Genomic DNA, 11,426 nt, shown 5'->3' on the forward strand with positions numbered 1-11,426 from the left:
GGGCTGCTGGGCCGTGCGTATCACGCAGGCTGCAAGAGTGCTGTCCCAGCCAATGAATCCTCCCTACGGCGTCTACCATGTTGCAACGCCTGTATTGTCAAACAGCCTGGTCGAGAAAAATGCGCAAAGCAGCCAGAAACATTGATCGCGGGGTCCTGCAAATATCTGCTTGGGATGGACGCGTACCTAGACAACGACTTCTTCGGGACCTCGGGAGCCTCCGACTTCGGCAGTGCGCTTCGCAGAGTGCGGCTGCATCTTTGGTTTGTGCGAAAAGCTCAGGAGCATTTGGATGAACAGCACGTCCTCACAATATGCATTCGCTTCTTCTACGGCAAGGATTTGTCATCGCTGCCTCCGTTGTTGGATCATGCCACTCCGCTACCAGGTTGTTCGGGCGTTCGGTCTAAAAAGAAAAACCGAAGTCTCCCGTATCCCGGACATCAGTTTCGCCGCCGTGTGTATGAGGGCCTGCCAGATACCGCCACGAACCTGGTTACGGAAGGTCGATAAGCATTGGTGTCGTATCCACGGTTGTGCTAATTGCGACGGCAGCACATCGCGCCATCACGGCGCCACGAAAAGCATGCATGACATCGCTCAGGGCCGAAAACGACATGCGCATGTCGGATCTTCAACCGAATGTATGCTACCAGCAAGTGACAACTCTGCTGCTAGGTTGAATCCTTACGGTTTACCTTCTGCCTTCAGAATCCGTTATCTGTTGACCCAATACCGGAGCACAAGCAGAGAACAGATCGTCCAAGAGTGTCAGTCACTTGGCTCGAATCAGCTGCTTTGAGCTGGCTGGAGACATTGCATAACGCATCTTATGTGCAAGCAGGTATGATCTGAACTATGCGTGAATTGTGTGGTAAGATATTCTAGACGAGACAGCCAAAGCTCCCAAGATACCTCGACATGCGCGTCACCTGAAGCTTTGCTCTCATACCCATCTTCCACCCCTAGTCTCTGGCTATGGCTTCCGGTCTGCCTCTCGAGCCGTGACTATGAGTGGCGGCTTCAGCCAGAAAGAGTATGTTTGTTGATCCATCCAGTCATCACAGCTTTCGTTGAGCTCGAAGTCGAAGTCCCACAACAAGTGGCCCAAGGCAAGCCTCAACTCATAGTGTGCCAGACTGTAGGCGGAATTAGGCCTCTGCATAAAGGTGACCAGGGTAGTGGACTTACTTTCTTCCAAGGCAGGCGCGTGGACCGACTGAGAAAGGGTTGAACGCGTTCTTGTCGTCCTTCTCAAACTCCACGGAGCCTTCAGGCAACCATCTTTCTGGAGCGAAATCGTCTGGTCGGACGAAGTTTCTCGAGGAGTGAAACATCGGATAGTGGAGTATAAACACCGTGGCGCCCCTCGGAACATACTTGCCACAAATCTGCATACCGGCTGCTGGTACCAACCTCGCCAACGTCTCCGGAGCGCCAGGGTAGACTCGCATGGCTTCGTCTAGAACTGCGCTCATGTACGCTAACCTCGGCAGTGCCTCTATTGTCATCGCGTCTTTCGACTTGAAACTGTCATAGATCTCTTGCTTCAATCTCATCATGCAGTGGGGATTCTTCAAAAGTAAATATAGCGTTCCCGAAAGCACTGTCGCCGTAGTTTCTGACCCTACCACCATGAAGAGAGCAGCATTGCCGACCATTTGATCCAGAGAGAGGCTCGCTTTCTTTCCGCCGGGTCCACCGGTGATCAGACCCCAGAGATCTGGACGATCGGTCTTTCTTTCCAATCTTTCCTTCACACGATCTTCGGCGAACTTCATGTGCGCATCTCGCTTTGCCTTCATCGATTTCGGGACCAAGAGCGGCAGGATCTTTGACGCAAAAGGAACGTGGTAAAATACCACGATGCGGATGGTGACTACTTTGATCGTTGCAACTATCACACGAACCCAGCTGTTGTATTCTGATCGCTCCAATAGACCAAGAGAGGTGCCGAAAGCTAGATCACCCATAACGTCGAAGGCTAAGAAGTTGAACATGTCTACCATGTTCGTCTCGAGACCCTGATCAGCGCGCGACTGGACGGCTGCTGTCAATCTGTTGACGTGCTTGAGCAACAAGGGCTCCTGCTCCTTCAGTGCCCGGGTGGAAAACCCTTGATTGAAGAGTTGGCGTTGTTCTCGATGCTTCTCGTCATCCAGCACGTCGATGATGCCCGGCTCTCCCGACATAGGTGGAGGGTTAGCAAGAGGGTTTTTTGGCAGCGGCTTGCGAGATGTGTAGGTGCCTGTCCCATGGATGTCTTTCGAAGTCAGCGTCGAGAAATATGTATGCGGAAGAGGTCATGTTTACCCTTCCATGCATTGCTAGAGGTGTAGCTCAATTCCCAGGGACTCAATCGCACAATTGGCCCATATTGCTCATGTAGACGGTGCGCATCAAACACCGTAGTACCCCTCCATCTAGAAAGAATGCGGGGTATAGGAGATGCTCGCCATAAGAACGGACCGGGGTAGTGTCGAAGTGGATGGATGAGAATATTGTACGACAGCCATCCTGCGATGGAGGTAATCTGATCACGATTAGAATTTCTACACCCTCATCGTACGAGTGAAGTAGCTTACTGCTACCGAAAAAATGCGTAGAAAGAGTAGAACAACTGTCATGATGAGATACACAATGCTTGGATGACACAGAGTTGCTCCGAGGGAATCTGTGGTGTGTACAGAAAGACCATGGGCATTTTTAGCCAGCTTCATTGCTTGTCCGATCAACCAAGGCATGCACTGACCGCTCCTCAAGTGCGATAAGGAATGTCATTTTCCTCGATTGGCATCACGCGACACCTTCTTGCCTTCGGTAGTTTTCTGGATACACACGGTCTTTACTCGGCGTCTCTTCGCAAGCACCGTATGCAACCCTATACTTGATCAAGACAAGTGGAGATGGCTGGTTCCACAGCGCGTTACAGTCTAGAGTAGCTCCTAATCTCTATATCGTGGGGGATGTAAGTAGGTCCGTTTCAAAGAATGCTAGGAGTGATGAGTGAGCGAGTCTTGTGTACAATGAATCGCATAGTAGAGTACGTTGTATATAGTTATCACAGGAATCATAGCTCGCGAAACAGTCTATATACCAGCTGGTTCAACATAGCGAATCGTTCGTGATTCCGTAGACAGTTTAGGTATTTTTCGATATGCGCAGCCAGTCTGATCATTTCGCGCCTTCTGTGGCGTTCTTTTGCCCTCAAAGCAAGGCCCCCACAGAGGCGTACCTCGAGCAGCTCCAAAAGTACATTGTTGAAACGCCCCTACTCCTCCCATTTGCAGAAGCCATCACGTCGTTGACAGACACATGGACCATACTTTGTGACGGCCACCCGGACATAGCCAAACTCAAATCGGGCAAGCGACATGTCGTCAGTCTGAAGCGATGGATAACCGACGGAATATCTGGGCCTGTTTCAAGCTCCATGTCCGGTATTCTAGCGTTGCCGCTGTTGGTCGTTATCCAGATCTGCCAGTACTTCCAGTTGCTCGAGTTGCATGGTCTCACGCACGAGCGAATGCTGGCAAGCCTGAAGAAAGGTGGCGGCGCTCAGGGATATTGTGGAGGTCTTCCTACAGCCTTTGCTGTTTCTTGCGCCAAAGACGAGGAGGAGGTGGTCCATCTTGCAACCAAAGCTTTACGACTGGCATTTGCCGTTGGCGCATTTGGCGAATTGGGTGACGACGAGTTGGTGGAGGGGGCCACGACCATCGCAGTACGCCTGAGAACTCCTCCGCAAGGAGATGAGCTTGTGGCAGGTATTCCTAGAGTAAGTTGGGATTCTTTTCGTATTCGCTGCAGGGCCTCTCCCCTGTCGGTCTTTGGACTTGTGTCACAGGAACATGACTTCCACCGAAGCAAACAAGCAGCATTTAGCAATTCCATTCCTGTGTAACAGCTACTTACAACATGCAGTGCTACATTTCGGCGATCACAGACCCAAAAACGATAAGTATCGTAGGCCCTGTGCTAGAGCTCGAGAAGGTGGCAGAAAGAGCTCGTAACCGGGGTTTGCTAGTCACTGATATCCATATCCGTGGCAAAGTGCACAACCCGGAGAACGCGCCTTTGGTCAAAGTGCTGTTTGACATTTGTCAGGAGCATGACGACATGATGCTGCCTGATGCTAGTCAGCTGCGAGTTCCTGTGCGATCGAATTTGGATGGCAGCTTGCTGCATGATTGCTCGCTGACACACGAGGCAATCAACACCATCCTCGCCTCTCGATGCGAGTGGTATCGGCTTTTGAAGGATGTCGCACAGGACCTAGCGGGAAGTGGTACAGACGCCCATATATTTGCTTTGTTCGGCATAGGAGACCCAGTCCCCCTGATGCCGTTCCACAACGCTCGCTTGCGGATATCGAAGATGGAAGTCCATACCACTGTTCAGGGGGCCAGGTTGGCTGAATACAAGTAGTAGGTAGCCCCAACAGGCTGACGCGACTAGCGCCGCGCTAACACATCACGCCAGCCCGGAAGACGCCATTGCCATCACTGGTGTTTCATGCCGACTCCCACGAGCAGCCGACCTCGAAGAACTATGGCAGCTCCTCGCCGCTGGCACATCGACTTGCGAAGAGATCCGCCATGACAGGGTTCCGATGCGCGAAAGCTTTCGCGCGTTGCAAAACGACAAATGGAAGCCGAAGTGGTTCGGCAACTTCATTGATGGGGTCGATGAGTTCGATTGGGCTTTCTTCCGCTCGAATGCCAAGGAGGCTGCCAGCATGGACCCTCAGCAACGCATCCTCTTGGAACTGACCTATCAAGCTTTGGACAGCGCGGGCTACCTCCGCAAACATGTTCGCGAGAACGGAGACAAAGTCGGCTGCTTCGTCGGCGCAAGTTTCATCGAGTACACGGACAATACGAGTGCCCATCCACCAACTGCATATACAGCGACTGGTACCATTCGGGCATTCTTGTGCGGCAGGCTTAGCTATCACTATGGCTGGACTGGACCGGCGGAAGTCATCGACACGGCCTGCTCCTCTTCGCTTGTCGCCATCAATCGTGCCTGCCAGTCCATCTGGTCGGGTGAGTGTCCTATGGCTGTTGCTGGAGGAGTGAACATCATCTCCGGAGTTCACAACTATCTGGGTCTTGGTAAGGCCGGCTTCCTCAGCCCGACCGGTCAATGCAAGCCTTTCGATCAAGCGGCTGATGGCTATTGCCGTGGAGATGGGGCTGGAATGATCGTATTGAAGCCCTTGAAACAGGCGATGGCAGATGGTGATCCAGTTTTAGGCGTCATACCGGGGTCGTCCACCAACCAAGGCGGTTTGTCTGCATCTTTGACAGTCACTCAACCCTCGGCACAGGTTGAGCTATACCAGTCGATTCTCGAACGTGCAGGAATGAGTCCAAACCATGTGTCCTACGTTGAAGCCCACGGGACCGGCACACAAGCAGGCGATCCTCTTGAGGTGAGCAGCATCAGAGACGTGTTTGGTGGATCAGATCGTCCAACCAAACTCTATCTTGGTTCTATCAAAGCCAATACTGGCCACGCAGAGTCGGCGGCTGGGGTCGCTGGACTGCTCAAAGTCATCGCTATGTTATGGAAGAAAGCAATCCCGCCCCACGCATTGTTCAAATCTTTGAACCCCAAGATTCCCTCATTGGCCCCGGACAAGATTGTCATCGCAAAGAGCCTGGAACCATGGGAAGTACCCTTCAGAGCTGCGTGGGTGAACAACTACGGCGCGGCTGGAAGTAACGCATCGCTTGTTGTCTGCGAAGGGCCTCGGAGGAGCTCTAGCAAAGCGTAAGTGGGAATCTCGCTCCTAGAAAGCTAAGCCTAACCTATCTGAATAGACCGACTCAGCTGCCTGCGGGTACCCACTATCCAATCATACTCTCAGCCCACACAGTTGAGAGTCTGAAGGCTTACGCAGCTGTCCTTAAATCGTACATCAGCCAAGGAGATCTGAGCCTCTCGAGCCTTGCTTACACCCTATCGGAGCGGCGAAAGCGCCATTCGGTGGCCTGGATGACAACAGCTTGCGACATTGCCGGCTTGCGCACCGAACTCTCCACGGACATCTCGTCATGCAGCATACCCCAACCTTCGAAGCGTATCGTGCTTGCATTCTCCGGCCAAAGCAAGCAGAATGTCGGTCTATCGAAAGCGGTTTACGAGTCAAATCCCAGGCTACGCTACTACCTCCAAGAGTGCGATCGAATCCTCGTCGCGCTTGGAACTCCATCGATCATCCCGGCTATCTTCCAGACCACCGTCATTACCGATCCAGTTCTGTTGCAGACAGCTACCATGGCGGTCCAATATGCTAGCGCTAGGTGTTGGATCGATGCTGGCGTGCAGCCCGCTTGCGTCATTGGACACAGCTTCGGAGAGTTGACAGCAATGGCCGTATCGGGTGTGCTCTCTCTTGAAGAGGCCCTCAAACTTGTTACTACCCGAGCCCAGCTCATGGTGACTAAATGGGGACCAGAGAGAGGTACTATGCTAGCAATATTTGCGCCGTACTCTGTTGTCGAACGTGTCATTGATGCAATCGGTGGTGAATCCCTAGAGATTGCTTGCTTCAATGCCACTAACAGCCACGTCGTAGTTGGCACCAAGATTGCGGTGACCAATGCGGAAAGACTGCTGGTTACTGACCCCTTGTTCAAGGGTGTCAGCAGTCGGAGAGTCGATGTAACTCATGGCTTCCATTCCGTCTTCACCGAGCCACTTCAGAAAGACTTCATGGAGTTCTTGAAATCATTGGACTTCAGAGAAGCTTCTATTCCCATCGAGCCATGCACAAAGGTGCACACTTCATTGATCAATGCTGAGCATGTTGCATCACATCTTCGCCAACCGGTCTACTTCATCGACGCCATTCAGCGGATAGAAGAGCGCCTGGGAGGCTGCATCTGGCTTGAAGCAGGATTCGATTCATCCATTATCCCCATGATTAAGCGTGCGACAGCTGAACCGGAGATTCATTCATTTCTCAACATCAAGACGGCTGATGTTAGTCAACCTACCAACGTTCTCTCTCAAAGTATCATCCACCTCTGGAAGGAAGGGATCGATATCACCCCATGGGCTTTCCTGTCTCCTTCTGAAGCTGGTTTAGAACCAGCATGGCTACCCCCCTATCAGTTTCAGAGAACCAAAGCTTGGCTCGAGAATGTTGATAGAGCTACTGAGCTTCAGCGGAGTTACGAAAGTCTTGGCTCGCAAAAGCTCGAGACCGCTTCTGTTCCGATCCCTGTTCGCTTGCTGCATCATGCTGAGTCTACTAGCAGTGCGAACAAGTTTGTTGTCAATAATTCGGCCAGCCGCTTTCGTGAGGTCATCAGTGGCCATGCAGTCCGTGGTCGGCCGCTTTGTCCCGCTTCCATGTACATGGAGTGTGCGGCTATGTCAGCTCAGATTCTGGGTGCAGACCTCGGATCTAAATCGCTAGCATTTGAGGACCTATCATTCGAATCACCGCTAGGCGTCGACCTGGATCGCAACGTCAATCTGACTCTCGAAAATATTGACAAAAACGGATGGAAGTTTGTTCTTTCGAGCTCTTCCGGGCAAGCAACCAGTTCCCACCGCGCAACTGTTCATGGCAGGGGTCGGATGGCTCTAGTAGAGAATCCTCGATTTTCTACATACAAGCGGCTCATAGCTGACCGCCTTGACTCAATTCGATCGAGTCCGAGCTCGGAGAAACTCAACGGCGGACGAGCCTATAAGCTGTTCTCGAAAGTTGTGGACTACGCCGACTTCTTCCACGGGATTCAAAGTATCGTCATTGACAACAACGAGGCACTAGCCGAAATTCGTATGCCAGACAGTCATCTTGGGGGCAATGAAAGCGCAGTAACGAAGTATTGCGACACTGTGTCCATTGACGCGTTCATTCAAGTCTCCGGCCTTCTCATCAACAGCAGCAAAGTATGCCCACAGGGTCAGGTTTTCGTAGCTTCCGGCCTCGAAAGTGTCACGACGTCCAAACATTGCGACTTCGACACTCACAAGGAATGGGACGTCTATGCCATTTTCACTCTCATCGATGATGTGCATGCGACCGGCGACGTTTTCGTTTTGACCAAAGACGGCGAGGTAGCCATGACAGCTATCGGTGCCAAATTCCATCGTCTCGAAATCTCCAAGCTTGAGCGAACGCTTGACGCAGCCAATGGATCAAGATTAATCTCTAAATCGGGTTCATCTCTCTCTCTTCGCGAGAACTCTAGGCCCGCTATGCTCGAGAGCCCTCCGCCATTGACGCCCGATGGCGCTTCCAACTCATCAAGTGCTTCATCGGTGGCTGGCGACGAAGCCAACGAATCAGATGATCCGTTGAGGGCGATGATCTCCGCATATACTGGCGCACCAGCAGATTTCATTGCCTCAAACACTTGTATCGGTGATCTTGGTATCGATTCACTGGCGTCGGTCGAACTCTCGGACGAGATTAACGATCGTTTCGGGAAGATTGTGTCGCCTGGCGAGCTTCTAACCGTGAGCTTTGGTGCATTGAGCCAAACCATATTTTCTGGCGTCACCAAAGCCGACCGAAAGCAAGTCTCACCAGTAATCACGCCGACGGCTAGATCTCCCTCCCCGGTCTCTAAGACATCCAAAACCGGATTAATGCCTCATTCGAGCCCGGAGGAAGGTGCCAAGGACTCTATTGGTAGGACTCGACGCGCGAAACTGTTCGAGCTTATATCAGATCTTTGTGGCGTTGCTGTCAGCCATATCGAAGATCACCAACTTCTTCAGGACCTCGGCTTCGACTCTCTATCCACCACAGAACTCGTTTCCTGCCTATCTGAAGAGTTCAACGTCGATATCAATGGTAATGATAGCCTCCTTGACGTTTCTGTCAAGGATCTGATGCACTTGGCTGGACTTTCTCCAATGAAGCCAAGTACCACCCCACTTTCGAAGCCGTTAAACTCACCTGTGCTTGATCCACCCATACACCATTCTATCAGAACTGCCGAGATTACGGATCCGTTTCAATCTCTCTTGGAGGCGGAGTCTTCCTTTGAAGATTATGCCCGGTCTTGCCAGTTTACAGAGTATCTAGCAAAGGTCTCTGCTCGTCAGGATGAGCTTCTTCTTGCTTACCTGATTGAAGCTTTCAAGAAGCTAGGGATTGATTTCAAGGCCATTGCGCCGGGCCAGAAGATTCCCGATTTCGGATATCAACCTAAACACAGTAAGGTAGTGCACAGGTACTACGAGATTCTCCAAAGGCATTCTGTCATCGAGAAGAAAGACTCCGGATATATCCGGTCATTTTGTTCACCCACCCTTCCTCCCAGCTCGTTCCAGCTTCTACGCGACCTCATCACGGACCACCCAAATTATCGCTGTGAGGCTGAACTCATGGCTCTCACCGGACCGAAGATTGCAGAATGCTTGATGGGTGTGGAGGACCCTGTTAAGCTGCTCTTTGGCACCAGCACGTCCCAGGAAATCGTTGGAAGCTTCTACACTCAAGCCCCTATGTTTGCCACTCTGACTGAGGTTCTTGTGGACTTCATGGTTCGATTAGTCAAGAAGGCAAACGGGCCAGTTCGTATCCTCGAGGTCGGAGCCGGCATGGGAGGGACTACCAAGCGGCTTGGTGAAGCACTAGGTGCTCTCGGCCATTCCATTGAATATGTATTCACGGACATATCTTCAACCCTGGTCCGAAACGCTTCTAAGAAGTTCAAATACTCGTGGATGCAGTTCAGAACGCTTAACCTTGAAGTCGAACCGCCTACAGATATGGTTGGCAGGTTCGACGTCGTCATTAGCACGAACTGTGTTCATGCAACCGCCAACCGAACTGAAACCTGTCGTCGTATCAAGCACATGCTCAATCCGCATGGTGTCTTGGTGCTCTCAGAAATCACTACGATCTTCGACTGGCACGAGGCTGTTTTTGGTTTGCTGGACGGTTGGTGGTTGGCGGTCGATGCCACACATGCCATTCAACCTGCAGCAGTCTGGATGAACTTCATGCATCAAGCTGGGTTTGCAAGCGCCACCTACTCTCAAAGCACAATGCCGGATTGCAATCTTCAGCGGCTACTTATAGCCTCTGTGAAGCAGTATCCGGAACCACAGCGTCACAGTGACTTGCCAACGTCCGGTGTTGACACAGTTGTTTACAAGGTCGTTGATGGTATTGAGATAGAAGCCGATGTCTACTTGCCGAACAGCCCTCCAATTAGCTCGATGCCTGTAGGTAAATGGCCCTCCGCACGCGTTGCTGTTCTGCACTAAACGTCTGGCAGCATTGATGATCCACGGAGGTGGCCACATGACACTTTCACGCAAAGCAATCAGACCAGCACAGACAAAGTTCTTGTTGTCGCACAACATTCTTCCCGTCAGCATAGACTATCGGTTGGTTCCAGAGGTGAATGTCATTGACGGACCGTTTTCCGACGTACGAGATGCATACGTTTGGATCCAGACAAAGCTCTCTGCTATCGCATCTCAATACGGCATCTCGATAGACCAAACTCGCATAGTTTCGATTGGGTATTCAACGGGTGCCCATCTCGCCATGAGCCTTGCTTGGACTACCAAAGCGCTCGACATCCCGTCACCAGCCGCCATATTGGGCTTTTATGGCCCAACCGACTTTGAAACTGGGGCTCTGGAAAGGCATCAGGAAGAGCAGTCTTACGGAGAGTTCCCTGCCCGCAGAATGCGACTTGAGAAAATCATGCAGGCTCTGCCGCGGGCACCCGTGACGAACTATGGCACCATGATGGATGGTAGTCGATTGGGTTGGATCAAGCCCGGCGACCCACGCTCTGAGCTCATCTTCGCGGTTCTCAAGGAGGGCATCGGGCTAAACGTTCTGCTCTACGGCCTTTCTCCTAAGGCTCTGGCCCAAAAGCCTGACCCAGAGCTTGTCAGAGCGATTAGCCCAATGGCGCATGTGCGAGACGGCTCCTACAATGTCCCCACATTTGTCATTCATGGGCTACACGATGAGATTGTTCCGTTCAAGACAGCCGAATCGTTCGTAAAGGAGCTGGACAATTCTGGAGTTGAATGTGGCTTCTTACCGGTTCCTGGAGTGAAACACATCCATGATCTGCATCTCAAGCCGGGAAGCAGAGAGTGGAAAAGCCAAGTAGAACCAGGATATCTGTTCCTGTTCAAGCATCTAAAGATGTCCTTTTAGGTAGACTTATAGTCGAACATAGTCACTCATCTCTTGTCACTGCAACGAATGAATCACATATCTGGTAGAGTCGATCGCCCTTTCTGGTACCATGCATGCCCTCGCAAAGCAGAACCTGGTTGTATTTCGATAAGTGGCGTAGCCAACCATGCAGCGGAGCAAATCAGTAGGCGCTCTCGGTCCTGATGTCAATACCGAGGTTGAGAGTACAAGCAAAGGTGGCCATTGCGTCAAGAAGGGTGTCTCTTATCTTCGCACACCG

The 11,426-nt window shown here is 51.8% G+C and overlaps 2 protein-coding genes across 2 annotated transcripts; one reads left to right on the forward strand and one right to left on the reverse strand.

The window, feature by feature from the left end:
- Positions 1-976: 976 nt before the first annotated feature.
- Positions 977-2,192, reverse strand: J4E92_002385 (uncharacterized protein; the record flags this gene model as incomplete). Its single annotated transcript, XM_051493790.1, has 2 exons — positions 977-1,139; positions 1,192-2,192. The coding sequence occupies 2 exons, from the start codon at positions 2,190-2,192 to the stop codon at positions 977-979; spliced, it is 1,164 nt and encodes a 387-aa protein (XP_051355469.1).
- A 2,185-nt stretch (positions 2,193-4,377) lies between these two features.
- J4E92_002386 (Type I Iterative PKS) lies at positions 4,378-11,164 on the forward strand (the record flags this gene model as incomplete). Its single annotated transcript, XM_051493791.1, is given in 5 exon segments — positions 4,378-4,383; positions 4,402-4,409; positions 4,483-5,778; positions 5,829-10,210; positions 10,260-11,164. The coding sequence occupies 5 exon segments, from the start codon at positions 4,378-4,380 to the stop codon at positions 11,162-11,164; spliced, it is 6,597 nt and encodes a 2,198-aa protein (XP_051355470.1).
- Positions 11,165-11,426: the final 262 nt, after the last annotated feature.

Source organism: Alternaria infectoria (assembly GCF_024043175.1).
Source record: "Alternaria infectoria strain BMP 0036 chromosome Unknown scaffold_3, whole genome shotgun sequence".
Lineage (NCBI taxonomy): Eukaryota > Fungi > Ascomycota > Dothideomycetes > Pleosporales > Pleosporaceae > Alternaria > Alternaria infectoria.